General features: G+C 41.1%; 1 protein-coding gene across 15 annotated transcripts in view; it reads left to right on the top strand.

Annotated features, from left to right (window-relative positions):
- ATXN7L1 (ataxin 7 like 1) overlaps nucleotides 1–25,716 on the top strand; it is a 197,570-nt gene that overhangs the window by 141,590 nt on the left and 30,264 nt on the right. For 14 of the 15 annotated variants that reach the window (XR_007769808.1, XR_007769810.1, XM_050925374.1 and 11 more), the window contains 4 exons: nucleotides 9,458–9,741; nucleotides 17,517–17,599; nucleotides 18,449–18,705; nucleotides 22,668–22,860. Coding sequence is in view for 13 of the 15 variants with exons in the window: in XM_050925374.1 (XP_050781331.1) it covers nucleotides 9,458–9,741; nucleotides 17,517–17,599; nucleotides 18,449–18,705; nucleotides 22,668–22,860 (817 nt within the window). In the remaining 2 variants the exon portion in view is untranslated. Of the gene's footprint in view, nucleotides 1–8,283; nucleotides 8,411–9,457; nucleotides 9,742–17,516; nucleotides 17,600–18,448; nucleotides 18,706–22,667; nucleotides 22,861–25,716 lie in introns of those variants that run through there. The other variant, XM_050925441.1, reaches the window with a different exon arrangement.

Raw genomic sequence — 25,716 nt, 5'->3', positions numbered from 1 at the left:
ATGCAAGATTGCATTTGTGTTCTCATCAAAGCTGGATGAAACTAGTCTACCTCCCAGATTGTCAGTTGAAGGACAGCTTAGTATGAGTACCACCAAACATCCTGGACTCCCTACAGTGGAGGACAGATCAGCTCAATGTTTGTAAGGTGTTCCTTTTGTCTGCCCTTCTCCAGCCAGGACTATAGTTACCAATATATCCACAATGGGCTGGGGAACACATCTAGGGTTATTGCAAGTTCTCATTCTGTGAGCAAAACTGGAAGTTTCCCTTTGTATCAGTTTTCTGGAACTTTGCACTATTTACAGTGCATGCCTGGCCTTTCATTCTCACATCAGTGGTATAGCGGTTCATATCCTTAATGACGATATCACTGAAATATATTATGTGAACAAGCAGGGAGAGGCTAGTTCCAACCCAGCTTGACAGGAAGTGATAAAATTTTGGCATCTGTGCATCAAGGAGGAGATTACTCCCACAGCGGCTCACTTACCAAGTGTTCAGAATCAGTTAGCTGACCACCTCAACAAGAGTTTTTTTTTCTAGAATCATGAGTGATCCTTGAAGAACAACATATTGAGATCTATCTTTAGAGACTGGAGTATTGCAGTGATCGACTTGTTTGCAACAAAAGACAACAGGAAATGCAATCAGTTGTGATCTCGAATGGGGCCCAGTCTAGGCTCTTTAATCAGTGCCTTCCATTTGAATTGGGGATCAGAGCTGATGTATGCTTTAATTCTTCACGTTATCCTGACACTGAAGTTGGATCATACCAAACTGATACTCCTATCACCAGCTTGGCCGAGACAAGGTTGGTTCTCTGATCTTGACCTTCCTAAGACATCCCAAATATTTTCTCCTCCTCCCTTCTGACACACTTAGCAGTCTGCATCTCTTGACGTGGATGCTACATGCTTAGATGGGGGCGGGGAGGACATTGCTTCAAAGCAGTACACTGAGTCTTGCTCGACAGCAGAAGGCTTTCTACTAGAACTACATATTTCATGAAGTGGAAGCATTTTTCTGTTTGTTTGCTAGCTCTGGGAATCCAGCCAAAGCAAGCATGCATTCAAGATGTTTTGGATTATCTGTTGCTTCTTAAGTCATCAGGTCTCTCTCTCTCAGCTCCTTGAGGGTCCGCTTAATGAAGATATCAACATTCCACTGTTTTAAGGGAAGATAATTTTTTCTAACTCCCTGATATGTGGATTTGTTTTAAAAGGATGTCTGCCTCCAAGTCATCAGTAGTCTCGACTTTGTCTCTTATTTCAGAGTAGCAGCCGTGTTAGTCTGTATCCGCAAAAAGAACAGGAGTACTTGTGGCATCTTAGAGACTAACAAATTGTATTCCTGTTCCTTTTGTCTCCTTTGTGGATCATGTGAAGGGTCAGATGGTTTCCAAGCAGACAGTTCTCTAATGGATTACTTCCTGCATTATGGCAGCCAGGGCTGGCTTTAGGAAGTGCAGGGCCCAATTCGAACATTTTCGGCGGGGCCCTGGCAGGGATGACTTAAAAAAAAAAAAGTGGAAAAAAAAGCCTTTCATTTCTTTCATGTATTATTTACTTTCCATAACTATATAAATAATAAAATTATAAATTATGTACATTACATCATATATGCTGTTGATTGGTTATTAATGACTGCTGTTTCACATGTGTGGGTCCCAGCTGCTCCCTGCCCACCTCATTGAAGCAGGTGTGCAGGGTTACTGTCCTGGAACTGCAGGGCAGCAGTGGACATGGGGCTGGCTGGAGGCAGGGCAAGGGTTGTGGGGCTGGTTGGAGATAGGGGGTGCGTGGGGTGGGCTGGTTTCAGGCAGGGCCGCGGGGGGGATGCAGCAGGGGTTGGCAGGGCTGGAGACAGAGGCAGAGACTGGATGGCTTCAGGCAGGGGGGTGCAGCAGGGGTTGGCTGGAGACAGGGCAGGGTATGCAGGGCTGGTGCGGGCAGCAGTCTGTGTGGGGCTAGCTGGCTTTGGGCAGGGCCCTGGGTGTGTGGCAGGGGTTGACTGGAGACACGGCAGGGGGTTTGATAGGGACTGGCTGTGGGCACGGGGTGCAGAGCTGGCTGCAGGCAGGGGGAGCGGGGCTGGTGTGGACAAGGCAGAGGGTGCAGCAGAGGCAGCTGGAGCCCCAGCCCTTTAAATAGCCCACAGGCTCCCTGCTATCCCAGGGCTTTGGGGGCTATTTAAAGGGCCCGGGGCTCCCCAGCTTCTACCCCGCCCTGGAACTTTTAAATAGCCGCTTGAGCCCTGGAGAATGCATGGGGGTGGCGGGGCTCTGGCGGCTATTTAAAGGACCGGGGTGGCAGAGGCAGGCAGCTGGAGCCATGACCCTTTAAATAGCCCCCGGAACCCCTCACTACCCCAGGGCTCTGGAGGCTATTTAAAGGCCCAGAGCTCCAGCTGGGAGAGCAGGGCCTCGGGCCTTGCTGCGCTCTGGCTGGAGCTCCAGCCGGGAGAGCAGGGCCTCGGGGCTTGCCACGCTCTGGCTGGAGCTCCAGCCAGGAGAGCGGGGCCTCGGGGCTTGCCGCGCTCCGGCCGGGGCTCCAGCCAGGAGAGAGGGGCTTGCCGCGCTCCGGCCGGGGCTCCAGCCGCGGCTCCAGCCGGGAGAGCGGGGCTTGCCGCGCTCCGGCCGGGGCTCCAGCCGGGAGAGCGGGGCTTGCCGCGCTCCGGCCGGGGCTCCAGCCGGGAGAGCGGGGCTTGCCGCGCTCCGGCCGGGGCTCCAGCCGGGAGAGCGGGGCTTGCCGCGCTCCGGCCGGGGCTCCAGCCGGGAGAGCGGGGCTTGCCGCGCTCCGGCCGGGGCTCCAGCTGGGAGAGCGGGCTTGCCGCGCTCCCGCCTGCGCTTCGCTCAAGGGAGTGGGACCACGGAAGACCCCTGAGCAGATCGCAGCCAAGGACCCAGGGTAAGTTTAAAAAAAAAAAAAATGTCTAAGGCGCGGGGCCCGATTCCTGGGAATCAGGCGAATCGGCCTAAAGCAGGCCCTGATGGCAGCATATGGAGTGGCTCAGTCAACACTTCCTCAAAGACCAGTGGCTCATTCAACAAGGGCCCAAACAGCTTCGGTCACATTCCTCAGCGATGTTCTGTATTAGACATTTGCAGAACAGCTTCCTGGTCTTCAGTACATATTTTTACCAAGCATTATGCTAGGACAACTGCATCAAGGTCAGATGCAAACTTTGGGAAGGCACTTCTGCAATTGTTCTTTAGCCCCACCTCTTTCAGTTACTGCTTGTGAATGGCCTTAGTTGAATACATGTCTGCAACTACTCGAAGAAAGAAAAAAAACAGTAGCTTACCTGAACTGTAACTGTTTTCCTTTTAGATGTGGGTGCAGACAGATATAGATTCTACAACCCACTCTACATCCCCTCCTCATCAGAATTGTTAGCTTTGGATCCTGGTGCAAAGGAACTGAAGGGAGCCAGGGCAGCATTGCCTTTATAGCAGGAGAGGGGCCAAGGACTGAAAGGCATGAGTGCCGCCCCGACAGGTACTGCTAAGCAAAGTTCTCAGATTGTGATGCACTGAGCACACGCACACTTTGAGTGGAATACTGCACATCCGCACCCACATCTCAAACAAGTTAGAGTACAGGTAATTAATTTTTTTCCATAAAACTATGTTGACCGGCATTAATCATATTCCTATCCTTTAATTCTTTATCAGGTGAGTTTAATATCAGCTCTTCCATTATTTTGCTCAGGCTAGGCAACCTATATTAACCCTTTTTGAACATTGTCACAACATTAACACTCTTTAAGTCTTCTGGCATTTCCCCAGTATCCCAAGATGTGTTAAAAATTAACATGAGAAGGACCAGAGATCTCCTCAGCCAACTCTTTTAGGACTCTTGAATGCCAGGTATCTGGGCATGCTGATTTAAAAATATTTACTCCCAGCAGATGTTGTTTTACATCTTCCTTAGTTATTAATGGGCTGGAAGGTACTTCATCCTCAGTGATAAGAGTACATAATTCTGCTTCTTTCCAAATACAGAACAGAAATATTTATCTAACACTTCTGTCTTTTCCGCATCATTATTAACAATTCTAGTAATGGGTCTATACCCTTGTTGGGATTTCTTTTATTATTAATACACTTTAGAAACTTCTTATTGTTGTTAGTCCTGCCAGCTATGGATTTTTCCTGACGTATTTAGTTTCCCTTATTGATTTTCTATACTTCATAACTTTGAATTTATATCAATCACTTTTTTAAATTTGTTCTGTTGGGGTTTTGTTTGGGGTTTTTTAAGGGGGTGGGGTGCTGTTTTTCTATTTGCTACCTTCACTTTACCACTGAACCAGGAATGTGCTTTTAGTTAAAGTTGTCCTCTTTCTTGTTTGTGGAATCATGGCTTTTTTGGCCATCTAATAAACTCTTCTTAAAGAACTCTCAATTTTCCTCCCCAACAAGTTAATTCATATTTTTCCTCAGCTTTGGAAAATTAGACTTTTTGAAGCACCAAGTGTATACATTACTGGTTGGGATTTTCTTTTGTTTGTCTATTCTGAATGTAATCAAGGTCGTGGTTATATTTCTTCTTCTGCCTCTCCCTCGCCCCCCCCCCCTCGTTCATTCAGTGAAAAGATAGGACATCATTTATATCAGTGATCTCTTGGAGAAAAACTAAAGTTTTCTGGTCCCTAAGAAACCAACAGCTTCCAGCTCTGTTACTGATTAATCGTTATCTGTCATAATGAGGTCCAAGATAATTGCCTTGTGTTGAATGCAATACTTTTAGTGTTAGAAAATTATGTATAATTTTTAGAAACTCTAATGATGTTTTACTTCTGGCTACATGATACCTCCAGCATGTCTCCAAAATTAAAGTCCCCCATAACATCATAAGTTTTCTTTCCACACATTACAGACAACAGGTGTTTAAGGAGTAACTCATCCTATTCTCTGGTTTGATTTGGTGGTCTGAAATTGACCCAAGCCAGTAACCCCTCCTGGGCTTTGTCAGTTAGCTCATTAGTCCATATGCATTCAAGACTCTGTGTAATTCTGAGTTAGCAGTAAGTATAAAACAAGTGAGTTCTCTGCCATTATTCTTGTTTTAGCATATTTACTCCATTATCTTTAATACTAAAATAGAGAATCTATTTTGGGGGACACTTTTCCCCTTTTTTATTGCTTATCAGTGTTTTTAAATTTATCTATGTAAAAATGTGTCTTGAAAACTTACCCAGCTTTATTTTTACATAATAAAAACTACTTGACTCTGAGTTGAATTGGCCATGATTTCCTGTGTTCATAAATTACTGTAGTTCAATCGTCTGTAAGAAGACTATAGCTTTTCTCCAAGAAGTAATTTTTATATAAATGGTGTCTTATCTTTTCACTGAATTAATTCAGGGGGTCGGGGAAGGGAATACACACAGAGAGCCAAATTCTATGTCAATGTAGAAATGAGACTATAGTAGGAAATGCAGGTATAAGGGATATGCTTTTTCTTACACCATTCTGTTGCTTTTGGTGCAATCACCTTGTAACTTATACTGGTTTCGCATACCTGTTGAATGCAGAGTGGGTTGAATGCAGAGTGGGTACTAGTTAAACTACAGTTTTGCCCATTTTCTGACCAACTTACAAAACCATTTTTTCCACCACAGAATTTCCTCTTTGACTGTTGCATCTAATTAATACCAGATCTGGATATTGCTATGCTACACAATTCTTTTTTGGTTTGATATGTGTATGATTTATACAAATCTCAAGGCTCTGGATGCTTTTACCATGTTAAAACCTACAATCACACTGATAATACAAAAATTCCCAATTCTTCAAAATCAGGGAGCGGGAAGGTGGATGTGCTCCAGCCACAGATCCCAGCCCTTCAGGCACACATTCCAGCTTTCCACTCACCTTCCTCACAAGCCTGGAGAAAGAGAGAGAGGTTTTGCAGCATACACTGAAGATCAATAGACTTTTGGGCTATTTTGGACCAAAGTTCCAAAGTTCAGAGCCCCTCACAGAGAATACCCTGTCAGCAGCTGCTACTCTTTCAGACTAAGGGAACTCCAGCTCTGGCACCTCTGCCAGCTGCAGCAATGCAGCATGGGAAGAGGCAGTTTCTCAAACAGGTAAGTTCTAAGTCACTTGGTGCTTTGTATAAAAAAATCCAGTATTTTGAACTCCACTCAAAGTCAGGAGGTAGCCATTGCACATCTCAGAGCACTGGCAACTTATGCTCCTGGCAAAAAAAAACTCCACTTAACAGACATATTATGTTAGCATATTTCAGTTTCTATCTTGATTTAGTAGGAGATGCGTGGTTAACAATATAAAATTTTTGGGAATCAGCGCAATTGTTAGCATTCTCTGCTCTCATAAAATGTTTGCAGTGATAATGTCCTTAATTAATAAACTTGATTGTGCTTCAAAAGAAACATTTAATAAAACTGTGATGGGGAAACTTTGCACTGTACCCATCCAGTTAATGCATTTTCTTTTTATCTATAGTATGTACACAGTTTAAAGGTCTGTAAGACAATGATTAGACTAAACAACTTCTTATACTCTGACTCATCAGAAGTATGTGTGTCCGGGATGGCCTGGTGCTCTAAGTTATCCTGGGGTTGAAATTAGAGGCTAGCTCAGCCTTTAGCACCCATTAGTGAATAACTAATGTGATGCTGATTTTTTTTTCAAAACTCTCCAAAGGCAGTTCTGGCAATTAGAGGGCCAGTAAGCCTAACTTTAGTATCAGGCAAATTGGTTGAAACCACAGCAAAGAACAGAATTATCAGACATATAGATGAACACAGCATCTGGTGGAAGAGTCAACATGGCTTTTCTAAAGGGAAATCATGCCTCACCAATCTATTAGAATTCGTTGAGGGGGTCAAAAAGTATATGGACATGAGTGATCCAGTGGATATAGTGTACTTTGATTTTCAGAAAAGCCTTTGACAAGGTCCCCACACCCCTGGCTCTTAAGCAAAGTAAGCAGTCATGGTATAGGAAGGAAGGTCCTCTGATGTTTAAAAGGTAGAAAACAAGGGGTAGGAATAGACAGTCAGTTTTCACAGTGGAGAGAGGTAAATAGCAGGGTCTCCCAAGGCTCTGCGGTGAGACCAGTGCTGATGAATGTATTCATAAATGATCCAGAAAAAGGGGCACACAGTGAAGTGGCAAAGTTTGCAGATGATACAAAATTATTCAAGATAGTTAAGTCCAAAACTGACTGCAAAGAATTAACAAAAGGAGTTCATAAAACTGAGTGACTGGGCAAGAAAATGGCAGATGAAATTCAGTGCTGATAAATGTAAATTAATGCACATTGGAAAATATAATCCCAACTATACATACAAAATGATGGGGTCTAAATTAGCTGTTGACTCCAAGATCTTTTTCTTGAGTGGTATCAGGTTAGTTCTTGGAAAACATCAGCTCAATGTGCAGCGGCAGTCAAAAAAGCTAATAAAACATTAGTAACTATTAGGAAAGGGATAGATAAGACAGAAAATACCATAATGCCACTATATAAATCCATGGTATGACTATGCCTTGAATACTGCATGCAGTTCTGGTTGCCATCTCTCAGAAACGATGCATTAGAATTGGAGACGGTACAGAGAAGGGCAGCAAAAAAGATTAGCGGTATGGTACAGCTTCCATGTGAGCAGAGCTTTAAAAGCTGGGGCTGTTCATCTTGGGAAAGAGACTACTGAGGGGAATATGACACAGATGTGAATGGTGTAGAGAAAGTGAATAAGGAAATGTTATTTACCCCTTCACATAACACACAAACCAAGAGTTATCCAATGAAATTAATAGACACCTGCTTTAAAACAAACATAAGAAAGTAATTCTTCACACAATGCACAGTTAACCTGTGAAAGTTGTTGCCAGGGGATGTTGTGAAGGACAAAAGTATAACAGGGTTCAAAAAATAATTAGATAAGGTCATGTAGGACACGTCCATCAATAGTTATTAGCCAAAGATGGTCAGATACACAACCCCATACTGTGGCTGTCCCTACACTTCTGACTGCCGGAAGCTGGGAGTGGATGACAGCGTATGGATCACTCAGTAAATTGACCTGTTCTCTTCTGGAACCGGCCACTGGTGAAAGAGAGGTTATTGGGTTAGGTGGACAATTGGTCTGACCCTGGATGGCTGTTCTTATGTTCTTAGCCAAGCAAGCAGAAGCTGAGAAAGCAGCAGAGGTGACACTTGTACTTACTGGTGAAGATTTGGTCTGCTACACAAATATCCCCTTCTATTCGTATTTAGGAACAGCTCTTGAATTTCAAGGACAATCTATCTGTTTCCTCAGTGTGGAATAATGCCCCGAGAGCATCACCAGAGAATTTGCATGCCATCTGGATGTGTATTTGCCGAAAAAGTAGTTGATCACACCCTGTCTGACAAGAGCAGTGCCTCAAAGAAGGTGGGGGAAGGAGTGGAATAATGGAGATGTTTTCATTATGGCCTTTTAACAAGATCTGGGCTTAAAGCTCTGTGCCTCTGTATCGTGAATGTTATCTATCTGGATTGGTTTTCCTGGGAGGGCCTGAGCTGGAGGCAGGAAATTGGCAGGTAATATGAGGGTGGATGTTGGATGGACAAAGAAGTGTGCGTCTTCACTACTTATCTGCTCATTTGCATGTCAGCCAGTAAAGTCAAAGCATTTTAGGATTAAAATAAATTTCTTTATCAAACTAAAATAAATCCAATCTTGCTCACCTCTTGCTATTAAATTGAGAATGTTACATTTGTTAATGCCATAAATATACTATTAAAAAGTCAAATAATACAGAGCTCATTATTGCTGAACTTATTCTAGAAAGGAAAAATTAAGCTAATTGTTTATTACTTCTTAAAATTGTATTAAAATATATTTTAGGGTTTGCTAAACTCATTAGGGTTTGTAGTATATTTTATGGGAGACTGTTAAAGTTGCCAGGTTCAAAATGTGACTTTTTTCTCTAATCCCCAAAATGTCTGTATAACCTTTTGGGACCCTTCTAAGCAAGAGAATGTTTTATGAATATTTATTAATTAATGTTAATACTGCCAATAGGAAAGCTTACAATCATAACGCTGTATAGAAAAAAAAAGTGTACGCCTATTATTGGAGGAATAAAATCTTTATATATAAAGACTGATTTTAAATTTCAAGATTCCAAAGAGGAATTATAAATAATGGGGAAAATGGATCTTAAAAAGCAAAAATACATACCTTGACCCATATAATTGGTTCTCAAAACTTCCATGCTTTGAAAAATAGCCATTTATGTAAATACCTGATTGAATGAAATATTACATGTTTGCAAAGTTATCTCATTTTCAGTCTGGTCCCAGATATTATGTGACTTAATTCAGAAGTTCTTATATAACTGTGTCTAATTCATAATAAAATGTAGAAGTAAGTCAAACTGTAAATCCTGTGGTACAGAAAATACAACTTTTGAAGACTCTTTCTTTGGTTTTGCAGTGTTCCTGTTCCTGTAGTCAGTCTAGAGAAAATTCCTAACCTAGTGAAGGCAGATGGTGCCAGTGTTAAAATGAATTCTGCAACCACTACCACCATCACCTCCTCCTCAGCCTCTTCATCCACCATACCTGCTCCAACTTTGGTTAAATCTGCTTTGACATCTAAGTCAGTGTCACCATCACCAGAAAAGATTCTGAACGGCAAAGGAATTCTAGCTCCTTCAATAGACAAGAAACACCAAAACGGCACTAAAAGCAGTAACAAGCCTTACAAAAGACTTTCAGGTGAGTGATGATGTAGTGCGCCTTTTGAGATAGTCCGTCATTCTTCATTAATAATTTTTGTAGCTGAGGACTAATATATTGTAATATGCTGTAGCTATGTTTGACTTTAAGATGCTGCTTTTCATATGAATAGGTCACCTGTAAGCCCTTGCCATATGGATAAAATATTTCCTTTACAAAAGACTAGTTCATTTTGGCTCAGAATTAATCTGGGTTGTTAACTATTTGTCCTCAGTTGGCCAGCAAATGAAGTGTAGACTATCTAGTGAATAAATGCAGTACAATAAAAGGGCAACAGGCTCCTCCTTTTTAATTTATTTTTAGCCATATTGAACAAATTTGCTGCAGACCAGTATAGTAACAATCAGCTTACCAAGATTTAGTATATTGTTCTCAAGCTACTCCAATTTAATGCCTCAAATCTCAAGTATTCATGTATATCTTGTAGCTGAAGGCCCATGCTGCCAGATGGCTATAATTCATAAAGTTGTGTGTAAAAAAGCCAAAAAAGCCTGAGAACTTAAATATTGGACAGTAACAGATTGTGAATCACAGTGATGATTGAACCTGGTGATATTCTAAACAGAAAAAGCTCTCTACTTTGCTTGTAGCTTTTCCCATCACTTCACACTGACTCAACAGACATTGTAGGCCGTCAGAGTGGGGTTACTATGTGTGCTGGTTTTGTCGTTGTGTGAGTGATTGTGGTAATTTGTGTGTGTTGTGTTGTGCTGGGAGAGGTGTGTGGATTTGAGTGCGTGGAAAATGGGTGTATGCTCTGGCAAGAGGCTGCCTATGTGAGTTTCAAATAGTTGTGTGTGCTGGTTGTGTTGTGTAAATGGTGTTGATTTGTGCAAGTGGCAGCTGGGCACATGGTGTGGCAGTTGGGCCACATAATCTATGCAGTCTCCCTCATTCAGCCATTGGAAATGTGCATGCAAATTAGCTATAGAGTAAGGGTGGTGATTGGTGGAGTTATTTCTGGTATCACAATGGTCTGGAACTCTTGAAATAGCATAAATACATGCCATCTCTAGTTGTACACTGCACGGGTGTAATTTGTAAAGTCAGAATGGCTGAGAACTTAAAAACTGGACAGTAACAGACTGCAAAACCCGGTGATGATTCACCCTGGTGATAATCTGAACAAAAGGAGCTCTCAGCCATGTTTCTAGCTGCTTCCATTGCTTTGCACTGACTCAACAGATGTTTTAGGCTTCAGAATGACTCACGGTGACATTCCTGGACTCTTATTATATACATGTGGTTAGTTCAACTGAGAAACGTAACTTCTGCCACTTGCAAGATGTCCATTGAATGTGCCATCAGTAAGTGTCTTTCATGTTAAACATCATGCCTGTACTAATGAATGGGCTTTTCAGGGGTATTGTTATGTGGATCCAGTGTGTTAGTTGTGTAGCTGTGCAATGCAGTGGCTAATCTTACTCTCTGGAAATGGTTACAATTTTGCATTGTTATACCTTTAAAAGGGACAAAAACATAGAGTATGTGCTGTGTACAACATTCTGTTTTTAATTTTGGTAAGAAGGCAGTATGATACAAACATCACTCTAATCTGATGGGACTTCACCCTATCACATTGTAAAATAATTTTTAAGCTTTTATTTTTTCTTAAATATCAGGAAATACTACACAGATTTAGGGGAGAGACACTGATGCTAGGTAAATCTTGTCGCTCATTTCCTCTTCCACCACAACTGAAGAGGGCTGCACTTGTGCATGTACACACACACAGAGCAAAACCAGGGTCTGGTTTCTCTTAATGGGGAGGAGGAGGTAGGATTTGGGGAAGCTGCACAAACTGTGGTCATGACCTGCACAGCCTTGGATCTGTGGTTATGAAGGCAGAATATGGGCCTGTTGATCTGTCACTTTGCAGATCCACCAACGGAACAAGAGGATAAACATCATAGAAGAAACTGTAGCTCAAGGATGCAGTAGCAATTACAAAGTGCCCACTGCTTTACAGCTGGGGGTGGGAGGAGGGATTTTTCCCCAGAGCTGAGAAAAACCAGTTGCAGGACTCTGGGCAGAGAATTTGCTGCCAAAAGCAGAAAATACATTTTTGTTCTGAATGAAGAAAAACAAAATGTCTGAGTTAGATTTTCCAGCAAAAGTAACTGAATCAACTTTACTGCATCAGAAGCTGCACAGGGCCTATTCATCCATTGGCAGCATGCTGAGATTTGGGCAGGAAATCTGTTGCGTGAATTGAAAGTCTAATTTTGCTATTGGCAGTGCTATCCAGATTAGGCTGTGCGCTTGATAGAAAGTTAATTGATTCTGTTTCCCAAATGTGTGTTGTGACACCACTGATTAGTTATACAATAATTTATAAACATGAATGCTATTATTTGTAATTGAGTTTAAAGTATACCCAGGTTTTTGTAGACTGAATATCGGTGGTTTGGTTTTTTTCTCACATTTGGCAGTTAGTATTATGGCCTTGTTAGAATGGCTTGACTCCAAAACAGTGCAAGGTGTGTTTTCTAAGACTGGGGTGGGTATGGAACAGTGCCATTGCGCTGAAGCATTTAGTGTGGTGTCTTCTTTCTTAACTAGTTAAAGGTGGCACATAGGAAAACTTTTGTCCTAAGAATTTGCAGTTGACCATACCAAAATTCAACAAAGCTGAAAATATTTAGCATAAATGACTCATTTATCTTTTTTAACCTAACGTTTCATTTAATAAGATCTAATATATAATTCAGATGAACAAATATAGGGCACTGTGTTCTACCAGAAAACAGTTTAAGAGACCAATGGAAAGAATGGTTTAAGAAAACTTGAAAATTTTGAGCGGCTGAAGTTCAAAATTCAGTTTAGATCTCTCTTCCCTGGACAATGGGAGCTTGTCTTCACTGCATTGTTAGTTCCAGCTGTAGGGTTTTGCCCCTAGGTAGACAACAGGACAGACACATGTGTCTCTAGCTCAAGTTAAGTGGTGCTTTAAGCTTGAGCTACTGGCCTGTAAGGGGACTGGATTGAAGCTCCGGTGCTGCTGATGCTCAAACAATGCAGTGGGGATGCAGCAGCTCACAACTCATCTGCTAATCTGATCATTTTGTGTTGCTTGAGTGTTGTTTTGCAGTGTGATTGCTCTCACTCCACTCTCACTTGACCTAGGCTGGCTCCTGTGGAGTAACTCAAGTGTGCTAATTCAAGCTAACTCTTGCAGTGAAGACAAGCGCTAGCTGATGTGCTCGGTCTTTGAGCTACCAGCCTTGCTCCACAGATGACTGTAGGTGTTGTATACACTGATGTTGTATTTATAAATATTTACTGTATATGCAACAGTCATTAGAGTGAATAATTATTCTGAAGAGGTCATCACAGTATGGGGCCTTCTTTCATATTGCTTAACTAGGGCTATAGTAGTGCTTGGGCAGGTCCACACTGGCACTGACTCAGCAAATGTTGCCAGTTCACCATATCTGCCAATATATGAAAATTTGCATGGGGGAAATCTCCAAATAGATTAGGACTCTGTCGTAGTACCTTGTCATTCTGGTGAATGTTAAGCTATTTTTTCACATGAATATCTTGATTGCCAGGGCCACAAAACTGATAGTTTTTAGGTTGTTCTTTAAAGATCTGTTCTGTTACCAGACCTAGAATCCACTAAATCCTGCCTTCTCTGCCCCACTTATTGATGCAGCACCATGATACAGTTTGTGATTGTTCATCACAATGATGCAAGTAAAATAAGTTGTGAGAACGTATAAATGTTTTATACAGGTTGTCCATCAACACAGTTGGTTTCTGACTATTATTATACACAGTTCAGCACAGGCTGAGCTCAAGATCTGAGGGTTAGTAAATGATTCTTTGGACTATACCCAGGACTTAATATACTTGTTTTACACACTAAGTGGACAGGGGAATTTTTAGGTTAATCTCTGTCTCTTGCTGCAGAAGTGGAGCCAACTGCCTGTGGTTTTCAGTCCTGGCAATGGGCTTAAACTGGTTTACATCAGTTTTACTTCCTTCTCAGAGCCCTGCCCCCTCTCTTTACCCTACATCCTTGAGTGAGGCTGAAGCGCTTTCTGTGGCTGAAGGCTGGTTCTTGTTGGGGGTGGTCGGGGATGCTGCCCTCCTCCCTGTGGCAAAGTTTGAGCAGGGAGAGAGGTAGCCAACCTGTCTCGGGGATCAATGTCCCCTAGTGGGGAACTGCCTTTTTCCGCATACTCCACCCTAGTAGTTTTTGACCAGTCAGGATTTTTTGACAGTTCCCAGTTTTCTGTGTTCCTTGTGCTGGAGGGCTAATGTTTTTAGTGGAGCACTCTTGGTTGTTGAATTTGCTTCCATGTTGGTCCTACAGTTTGAGCTTATGGGTGTTCAGGGCATATAGCAAGGCATGTCCATTCACTCCAGCTTTCTCTTGTGGTTCTTTTTAGTTACAATCTTGTCAGTATAATTTGTTTTAATTTTGGGGGGCAAAGGAGGAGCTTATGTAAATGAGCCTAGAACAACACATTATATACATTTAACAGCATAGCTTAAATAATTGACTCATACAATTGGCCTGTGAACATACATTTTGATGTATTAAGTATTTCTGTAGTTTCATCTTATTTACTGTACAAGCCCTTTAGTGTTGGCTATGCTTCAGGAGCCACAGCAGCATCTACTATTCAGGACAGATTTCATTGCCATTGTAGTTTTCCAATAGTCATGGTGCTGACGACCATTTCAGGGGTATGCACTTGCTCTGGAATGCATTGTTATCCCCTCTTTCTGCCATGTCTCTTTATCCAGGGGTCAGCAACACAAATACTTACTTAACATTTTGTTTACTATTAAGTTCTAAAAAATATGTATAACTCAGTACTGAGATCTGTCAGTCACTAGTACATCTAGTGGCAAGTAGTGGGAGTCAGAAATCAGATTCTACTCCCAGCTCTGCCACTGACATGCTGTATGACCTCAAGCAGGTCCCCTGACGTCATTGTGTGCCTTGGTTTACCCATCTATAAAATGGGAGTAATAATTCATACCCTATTTCAGCAGGGATGTTGAGATTTACTGTGTGTAAAACATTTTTGGATCTTAAATTAAAGGTTCTATATAGATTGGAAGTATTTACTAGTGGCATTCAGAAAACTGCACAATTGTACAAACATAGAGTTGAGGGAATTGTTAAATGACAGAGCTATTTTTTCCATTATTTCTGTGACAGTGGAATTGTGATAAATGAAAGGGAGGCAGTAGCTCCCTTTTATGGACCCAGCCAGCCAGTTAGCTATAGAAATACCGCTGAGTAGCTGTTCTCTACTTGATTTACCTGTAAAAGGTTAAAAAGTCTCCCTGCATAGGTAAACAGAAGGGAGTGGGCACCTAACCAAAAGAGCCAATGGGAAGGCTAGAACTTTTTAAAATTGGGAAAAAATTCCCCCTTTGTCTGTCTTTGTTCTCTGGAGAGAGGGGGACAGCGCAGCAATGCTGTAAAAAACTTTGGGCCAGGTATGAAAAAAATGAGTAGAAACTTCTTGTTTGAAATCCCAGATATGTAAGTAGGTCAGGAAATGTCTAGGAAGACACAATTAGGTTTATCTCTTTTTATTTCTCTATGAGTTGTGGACTCCTCTGTGCTAATCCCAGGTGCTTTTGTTTTGCTTGTAACCTTTAAGCTGGACCTCAAGAAGCTATCTTGATGCTTAATCCTTCTAATTGTTTTCTTTAAAAACCTAGCAAAAAGCCTAAATTCAGATGTATTTTCTTTCTTTTAGTTTTTAATAAAATTTACCTTTTTAAGGACAGGATTGGATTTTTGTGTCCCTAAGAGGTTTGTGCATGTTGTTTAATTAGCTAGTGGCAACAGCTGATTTCCTTTGTTTTCTTTCTCAGCTCTTTCCCCGAGGCAGGGGTGAAAGGGCTTGAGGGTACCCCACAGGAAGGAATTCCCAAGTGTGCCTTCCTGGGTTCTTTTTGAACTTGGGTGGTGGAAGCATCTACCCATCCAAGGTCAGAGAAAAGCTGTAACCTAGGGAGTTTAATACAAGCCTGGAGTGGCCAGTATTAATTTTTAGAATCCTTGCAGGCCTTCTGCACTCGAAGTGCCAGAGTGGGGAATCAGCCTTGACAGGAATACAAATAGCTATGCTTATATCTATCAAAACAGTGGGGAGGGAGGAATAAACGAAGTATGTGTTCAGGTTTCTGCTACAGTGCTGTAGCATAAAACTAAAACCTATGTTATACATAAATTATGGGTGAGACATACAAAATTAAAAATTGTAGTTAAAATATATAAATCAGGTACAGTTAGCATTAAATATACTAAAACGAATCTCTCAATGGATGTTTACTATTGCTAATAATATTTAGAACTCAGGTAAGTTCTTTCTCTTTTCAAAATGTATTACAAACTTCAAGTAAGCTTCTCAATGCCCCTATGAAATAGGAAAATAAGAATTATTAAACCCATTTTTACAACTGGTGAAGAGGGGACAGATTTAGGCCAAAACTTTCAAATGTAACTGGTAATTTTGACTGATTCAAATTTTTAGTGTAAAGTTTGAGATATCTATGGCCTGATTCTTCAGAGGTTCTGCTCACCTGCTACTCCAAGTTGAAGTAACTGGGAGCTGTGGCAAACAGTTAGTAGGTGTCTTAAGCTGGGCACCCAAATACTTGAGACACCCAAAATCAATGGCCATATATGGAAAATTTTTGCCTTACTGGCCACAGTGGTAGTTATACAGTAGAACCTCGGAGTTACGAACGGATCAGTCAACCACACACGTCATTTGGAACTGGAAATACACAATCAGGCAGCAGCAGAGATTTAAAAAAAAGGTATACATAATACAATGCTGCATTAAATGTAAAATACTACAAAAATAAAGGGAAAGCAGCATTTTTCTTCTGCATAGTAAAGTTTCAAAGCTGTATTAAGTCAATTTTCAGTTGTAAACTGTTAAAGAATAACCATAACATTTTGTTCAGCATTACGAACATTTCAGAGTTATGAACAACATCCATTCCCGAGGTGTTCATAACTCTAAGGTTCTACTGTAGTTGAAATTTAACTCAAATACTTGGCTTAGTCTGGTGCTTGGACCCTTCTATCAAGTCTCATTCTTTAGCCTATATCTCTGAATGCAATAATGACACAGGCCTGATCTACACTGGGGGGAGCGGAGGGGATCGACCTAAGATACACAACTTCAGCTACGAAAATAGTTGAAGTTCATGTATCTTAGGTAGACTTACCTCACGTCCTCACGGCATGGGGTTGACTGCTATCGATCCCCGTCAACTCTGCTTCCGTCTCTCGCCGCAATGGAATACAGGAGTTGATGGGAGAGCAATCAGGTATCGATTTATCACATCTAGAGTAGACACGATAAATCAATCCCTGATCGGTCACTACCCGCCAATCCGGCGGATAGTGTAGACATACCACAGCCTCCTTAACTGCTACTCCCAAAAGACCTTTTGTCAAGTGAAGCGTTCCCTAGTGTAATAGCAAGTTCTCTGAATTCTGTAAGTGAAATCCTGCTTTTAATGATGGGTGCCATGTGCAGGGAAAGGAGAGAACAGAATTGTCTCAGCCATGCATGTGGTACAAGAGATGCTTTGCTGGTATAGGTCAGGATGGTTCAAATTGGACTTGGGTGAATAACCAGGGACAGCTTACTGCAGCCCCTTTAAAAAATATGTATTTTCTAGGAAGTAGTCTTAATTGACACATCCATTTAAAAACATGTATTTTTGAGACAATCTTTTCTTTTCTTTTTTTTCCCAAACAGAAAGAGAATTTGACCCAAATAAACACTGTGGAGTACTGGATCCTGAAACAAAGAAACCTTGCACAAGATCACTCACCTGCAAGGTACTTTTCTCAGAAGATAAAATATCAGATGCTTTGTTGTAGTTTAAAATCCCACCACAGTAATTTGAGAGGTCATACCTGCTCCTGTCTTACAGACAATGGGTATGGTATTCAGACACTATCCACAGGTAATTCTTGCTAAAGTAATTCTATTCTATTTCTTTGATGAATCAGAGCATCTACATCATTCCACTGATATTTTTGACAAAGAAGGTTTTCCTTATTTGTGATGCAAAGGGCATTACAATTTATTTACATGCACTCAATAGCATTGCTTTAAACACTGATTTTTGGTTAAAGTGCAACTGCACTGTTACACAGTCTCCTTGTAGTAAAGATGAAATTCATTTTCTTATAAATAATTTGAGATCTGCTTATATGGCTGAAAGACTCACATTACTCAAACAACAGTGTAAGACACACATATATCTATGCTGTTGGTCTGTAAAGGGGAACAGGGCAATGTGCTTGAATATCTACCTTATCTATATTTATACATTTGCCAGTCCAACCAGATCTAATTATTTATTGTAGATTAAGGGCTGCAATTACAATGCTCTAGATAGAATATTAGTAATACTATTGGGATACTATTTGTCTTGGAAATGGTAAATGGATAGTTTCCATTATGAAAATTTGCCCCTAAAGATAGTTTTAAGATAAATTGGACATTTCCCGAGAATAATTTTTTTAATTTATCCAGGGCAATGTGGAATAGCAACTTTTTATTGCCATGACTATATCTGAAGTTGTTTTAAGTGGAATTTTTTTCTTAGAACTGTGTTTCAGAAATTTAGAGCATTCACAAACATTTTATACACAAATTCTTTTTAACCACCCTATTTTTAGACTCATTCACTTAACCATCGACGAGCAGTTCCAGGTCGCAAAAAACAGTTTGACATCCTTCTAGCTGAACACAAGGCTCGATCCAGGGAAAAAGAAGTTGCAAAAGACAAGGAGCATCCACAGTCTATAAGGGAAACCCATCAGAGCCATCCCACACCAGCACAGGATTCTTTGCCAGGATCTTCACTGAACTCTGGGCAAGAACCTAAAGTAACATTTCCTGCAAAATCTAGACCACCCAATTCTGTACTTCCTAGGTGAGCAGCCTTCTCAAATGTATGAATGCAATATTCTGAAACTCCAAATGTCCCTCTGTGTCTTGTGTACAGATAATGCTATATTTGTGTCATATTTATATGGATTATTCCATAATAAACTATTAATATACGGTTCTTCTCAGGAGCTGGAAATAGATAACACTGATAGCAGTACTTAAATCACTGTATAATAGTCAGGGCTCTGATTGGGGTGGGGGAGAATGGTTATTCCATAAGCTCTGCTGTCAGTCGCAGAGTAGCTGAATGTTTCAGCTAAAATGGTCAGTAGACAAATATCATGAATAGGTTTTAGAGTCATTTCATTTAAATGAATCAGGGCAATTCATGCCTCTTGGTTAAGTTTGTGAAGGAAGGTGCCGTTTAATAATTCGTGTTCACTTGAATGGGACTGCTTGTACAGGAAGGTGCACTTCAGTGTAAACAAAGTGATCAGCAGCTGGCCATTAGCAGTGTTCTTTCAGACTATCTGTCTGTAGCTCATCATTTCTTATTCAGGTTTTCTGTGCAATCACCAGGGCTAACAACCCTTCTTAGAACGGAAGCCCAACTTCTAAAGAAACTGATGAACCCCCTCCACAGAAGTTCTGGCATAGTATACTGGGTCAGCTGAAGCCCAGTAATACTCTGGTAAACACCCCATGTGGTCTAGTTTCTATCATATAGCTCAGCAGGCCAAGTGACAGTCACTTGTATATCTTTTGAACTGGAGCACCAATTTTGTATAGGGTTGAAGGGGTCAGTCAAGTCAGATTGATCCATGTTTCTTTTATTATTTCATATTTCACTTCTTCTGAGAGGTCCCAGTTAGGATTGAGCCTCTAGTGTACTTGGTATTGTACAAACACATAGAAAGATACTGTCCATGCCTCAAAGAGCATATCATCTAAAATAACCAAGTGACATACAAAGGGTGCAGGAAGAGTGGTACAAACAAGAATATGGAGTTTTTATATGCATATCTGCACTTGCCACTTTAGAAATTATTCTGAATAAAGTAATTGCCAGTGCTCCTGTCAGCTCCTCAAGCCATTGATAATTGGCTAATTCAGTTCAGGGCAAGGAGCATGGAAGAATGTGTGTAGATGTTTGGGTGAGATTGACAAACTGGCAGATGAGGCTGGCATCACTGGTGAAGAGGGGAGACTATACAAAGAGATGGGCAGAGAGGCAGGAAATTACAAAGTTGTGAAGAGACTTAAAGGCTTGCACTTACTGTGGTGAAAGCCAGTGGAGGGTTTCAAAGAGAAGGGTGAAGCGATCAGAACAGGCAAGGAAGATGAGCTTGCCAGTTACGCTTTGTAGTTCTACGCATTAAGTACTCCTTTCTGCTGCAGTGCCTGCGTTTACCATCATAGTGACTGTTAGCCTCCCTAGATCTCGTTACAGTTACATGTATAACTGGTTTGAGATTTTTTTTAGAGTTGCAGCCATGTTAGTCTGTATCCGCAAAAAGAACAGGAGTACTTGTGGCATCGTAGAGACTAACAAATTTATGTGAGCATAAGCTTTCGTGGGCTACAGCCCACTTCTTCGGATGCATACAATGGAACATATAGTGAGGAGGTATATATACACATACAGAGAGCATGAAAAGGTGGGAGTTGTCTTACCAACTCTGAGAGGCCAATTAAGTAAGAGAAGAAAATTTTGAAGTGATAATCAAGATAGCCCAGTGCAGACAGTTTAAGAAGTGTGAGAATACTTACATGGGGAGATAAATTCAGTGTTTGTAATGGCTCAGTCATTCCCAGTCTCTATTCAAGCCTAAACTGATTGTATCTAATTTGCATATCAATTCGAGTTCAGCAGTTTCTCATTGGAGTCTGTTTTTGAAGCTTTTCTGTGGCAAAATTGCCACCCTCAGGTTGGTTATTGAGTGACCGAACAGGTTAAAGTATTCTCCTACTGGTTTTTGAATGTTTTGATTCCTGATGTCAGATTTGTGTCTGTTTTATTCTTTTGCGTAGAGACTGTCTGGTTTGGCCAATGTACATGGCAGAGGGACATTGCTGGCACATGATGGCATATATCACATTGGTAGATGTGCAGGTGAATGAGCACCTGATGGCATGGCTGATGTGATTAGGTCCTATGATGATGTCACTTGAATAGATATGTGGACAGAGTTGGCATCCGGCTTTGTTGCAAGGATAGGTTCCTGGGTCAGTGTTTTTGTTCAGTGGTGTGTGGCTGCTGGTGAGTATTTGCTTCAGGTTAGGGGAATGTCTGTAAGCGAGGACAGGTCTGTCTCCCAAGATCTGTGAGAGTGAGGAATCATCTTTCAGGATAGGTTGTAGATCTTTGATGATGCGCTGGAAAAGTTTTAGTTGAGGGCTGAAGGTGACAGCTAGTGGTGTTCTGTTATTTTCTTTGTTGGGCCTGTCTTGTAGGAGTGACTTCTAGGTATTTTTCTGGCTCTGTCAATCTGTTTTTTCATTTCAGCAGGTGGGTATTGTAGTTTTAAAAATACTTGATAGAGATCTTGCAGGTGCTTGTCTCTGTGTGAGGGATTGGAGCAAATGCGATTGTATCTTAGCGCTTGGCTGTAGACAATGGATTGTGTGGTGTTTCCTGGATGGAAGCTGGAGGCATATAGGTAAGTATAGCAGTCAGTAGGTTTCTGGTATAGGGTAGTATGTATGTGACCATCGTTTATTAGCACAGTAGTGTCCAGGAAATGGACTGCTTGTGTGGATTGATCTAGGCTGAGGTTGATGGTGGGATGGAAATTGTTGAAATCATGGTGGAATTCCTCAAGGGCTTCTTTTCCATGAAGATGAGATTGTAAACCTCAGTGCAGTTAGAGGTATAAACAATTCTGCAATTTCCACGAAACAGAGGCAGATTGGCTACAACTAGTGATATTTTAGGGGGGCTGCTTCCTCTTATGTTAAGATTCTCATCAACTCCAATGTAATTTTAGAGAAAAATCTGTTAGGCACTGAAAACATGCCTGTATTAGCAGCAGCATGTTTTTATTGTAAGCACTCAACAAATGTGCTAGATAGAATGGTTATTTCTCTAAATCTACATTTGGACTCTGGATTGTTGCACATGTGACTTCTCAGAATCAGAGAGTACAAAACTGAGGGAGAAACAATTTAGCAGTAAATTCACTTGACTAGAGAAGTGACAAAATCAGGCTACCAGTTACAGACCATTTGTTTCCCTCTACCTTCAGACTAGCACACTTATCCACATAGGGTGCAAGTCTTCCCTGACTATAACTGAATTCCCCCAATAATTGTTTCTAGGCTGCTTTTGAAGCGCATACATTTGTTGCTAAAGACCCTATCATGCACTGGAGGCGGGGATTGTTTGGGGGGTGGACGCGGAGTGACTAGCACAAAACCTGCACTATTCTGGATGGTCCCGCCTTGATTTTTTTTATAGGGTTTTAGAGAAAGGCCAGATAACTTTATCTACTGAGAAAATCCTACAATATAGAGCTATCTGGGTTTACTTAGCTAGCTAGAAATAAACTAAGCCAGGCGTTTTATTACGTTTACTAAACTAGTTGACCTTCTACTGGTAGGAATTTCATAGCCTATAAAATTGCAGAACTGGATACCTAGTTTTTTGGCAAGTAACAGAGTAATGGTTTCATGTGTCAGCCTTTCAACTTCTTTCCCATTTATTTTTGTTTTTTATTCAAATATACTTTCTTTGCCTTTCATACCACTTAAACTGACCCTCCTTGTGAGCCCCAAATGTAACTTCATCCAACATAAATTTAATTGTGAAAGGCTGAACTGTGAAAGTGATGTAATTTTAAAAAAATCTTAATTACCCCACATCATTTTTATGCTGCTTACACTGTCATTTCTTGTGCCATTTACTTTGGAGCTTGAACAGATGTTGTGCTGTACAATGCGGTTTTAGCAAGCTGGTTATGGAGCGTCTTCAAACACTGAGACTGTAAATCTTTTTTCTCTTCTTAGATCATCATCTGCAAATAGTGTAAACAGCAACAGTTCTTCAAACCACAGTGGCTATGTAGCGGAACTGCCACTACCTTCCATGGGAGGAGATTTAGCTAGTAGACTTTCCAGTGATGAAGGAGAAGTGGATGGAGCTGAAGAATCCGAGAAATTAGACTGTCATTTTTCTGGACACCACCCGAGGCCTCTTGGGGTATGTCTGTCTTTTTACAGCATTGCTGCTGCTGGTGTTTATACTGTGCCATTGGTGTGTATGGCATTCTACAGACATATCAGAAATAAGGATCCTGCATGCTAAAGCTTTCAGTCTAAATAAGACAAATATGTCTGATTCTGATAGAAGACAATGATGGGTAGGGGAGGAGGGGAGAACCAGGTTAGTGCACATGACATATTAATTGTACAAGGTTATGGCACAATAAAAGGTCAGCTGTAGAAAAAAAAAGTTTTAGGGCTAGATTTCCCTCTCATTGACATCAATACAAACCAAATGTAATTCTGATGTAATGAATAGTTACACTTGTGTAAAACTGGCACGAGAGACAATTAGCTTTTATATCTTGGGAAGAGCTAATGTCTTAGGTTAAATGACAACATCTAAATGTCCTTGAAAATCTTATAGCAACAAAAAATCTATCTAGTGATTAAGCTGCTTTATATTCTTGAGTATGTGTAGTCCACTTTGGAGCAATAACACTTCAGGAGTGCTATTTTCATATGAATGCACTTGTGCATTGATCTCATTGCCTTGTTCATCTAAAAATGGAGTGTCCTCTCCTGAGTGAGGCTTAATCCATCTGCTCTGGAAACACTCTGCCTCAAGTGTGTGCCAGTCTGGCTGCTCCTGTTGTCTTTCTCCTCTGCTGGTTTTCAGTTTTATTGTTGTTCATAAGTTCAGCCATATGGCACCAGAACTGAAGAGTGTATTTCTTTATCTAGTACAATGAAAGCAGTAATCAGGTAATTCTTGAACTCCTGAGCAGACAGCTCTCATAACAATCAAGCTATCACGCTAAGAAAATTAATGACAACGAGGAGTTTTCATCAATTTATTTTCTATACAATTTGTGCAATTAAGAGAATGTGCTTATATATCACACCACAGTAATACACTGAAGCAGTATGACGACTGCAACATAGTCTAATCCTCAGATTTAAATGTGCATAATTCCCATTGAAGAAATGAGGAATTTTACCTGTGTTTCTCCTGGACTAGGCACATAGATGCCCCAAAAATTAACATATGTTTACACCGATTTTCAAATTAAATTTAAATACCATTCCATCTATATGTTTTGTTTCCCCGTGTTTTAATGGATAGCCAGCATTAGAATTTATCCTACTGTAATTATCATGTCCAGAAACTACAACGACTTGTTTGATGCATCCTACTATGTGTCTGTCAGTTATCCAATGTTGCAGGTGGCACTTTCTCAGATCACATAGAAGTGATTTCAGAGTCACTGAACAGTAAAGAAAAGCTAAAATTCTTTTTAAAAAAACCTACAGAATTAGTTGTCCTATAAACAAGCTATGTAATGTAGCATAAACTCTCCAAAATGTGTATTAATTTTGGATGGTCTCCTAACCCAGAGGCAGAGTGAAGTGGAGCTACTCATAAGTGAAGATGGTATCCCTAACTTGTGAAAAAATTTCTCCTATCTCCATCCAGCATGTGCTTCCCTTCCTCACAACCATTGTATTTGAACTTATGCTAAGGAATTCATAATGTTAAACTATACCCATTGTCTGGGTACTGGCATTGAATACTGCAGTTGATGGGTGTTTATATAGGAGCCCAGATGGGGTAGATAGCATGTCTCATTTCATTAAGTACTATCCTTTTCATGTTGCACGAAGCAACACATAAGACAACTATAGGAAAGCTCTTGTCACCAGTAAAATTGTACAATAAAGAAATCTCTATAAAACATTGGGTATCTGTCTGTTTAGTATTCTCTACAGTGTCACCAGCAGACCCACGTTGAATTGTTTTCTCAGCCTTTTATAGAGGATTGGTGTGGGCTTGGATGCAGTGAAAGAAGTGTGAAAGAACCACTGGATATAGAATGCATTGTTACTAAATAGCCACCCTGCTGAGTGTCAAAGGAACAGCGTTCATGACTGTGAAGAGACAGTGACTCTGTAATAATGAATGTTGGCCTGGTTAATTGGATGCATAGTATATGGATATATTGGTTTAGCTCAACCTAGGAATAAATCTGTTGAGTTTGTCTGACTAGGAGAACAGGCAGAAAGAAAAGACTGGCTCAATCTAAGCCACTGCTCAGGAAATACTTGTTGTTAAGAGATAGTGGCAGAACCGTCAGCTCTGAAAACTCCGGCTCAATCTCCTGCAGAACCTACAGGACTGGTTTTGATCAGAAGGCTACGGACCACAATGTGATGGGTTCTTCCCCCTCCCCCCCGCCCACACCTGGGGTGCCACCTGGAAGTGGGATACCACTGAGCCCTCTGACTCACCAGCCTGGGCTCCTTCTCGCACTGTGCTGCTGTGACAAGCTGCAGACGTGCTCCCGATCTTACACTGCCACCAGCATTCACACAGGTAGGGACACACCCAGCTGCAGTTACATGCAGGTTCTCCGACCAGCCACTGCCTAAACCAACAATAGAGAGCCTACAGCCAAAATAACCATTGACTTCCCAGCCTGAGACCCCCCCCCAGTGAAGTATAAACCCAGAATTATATCGTCTTGCACTGCACAGGAAACTGTACAGCATAAAGTCATAGAGTTCACACACACACACACACACACACACACACACACCCCAGTGTGAAGAGGAATATGCAACAGCCTTGAGCTACGATTTCCCATACGCTTCACTCCAACATACTGGTTTAGATTAAGCAAAAACAGGTTTATTAACTACAAAAGATAGATTTTAAGTGATTATAAGTGAGAGCAAACAGATCAAAGCAGATCACTTAGTAAACAAAAACGCAAATTAAGTCTAAGATATTAGAAAGATAGGATATGAATTAGCAAATTCTCACCCAGGCTGATGATATAGGCAGGCTGCAAAT

The sequence above is a fragment of the Gopherus flavomarginatus genome, chromosome 1, assembly GCF_025201925.1.
Source record: "Gopherus flavomarginatus isolate rGopFla2 chromosome 1, rGopFla2.mat.asm, whole genome shotgun sequence".
In the NCBI taxonomy this organism is placed as follows: domain Eukaryota; kingdom Metazoa; phylum Chordata; order Testudines; family Testudinidae; genus Gopherus; species Gopherus flavomarginatus.
Note: the sequence above shows the minus strand (reverse complement) of the source record. Positions and strands in the feature narration are given on the sequence as shown.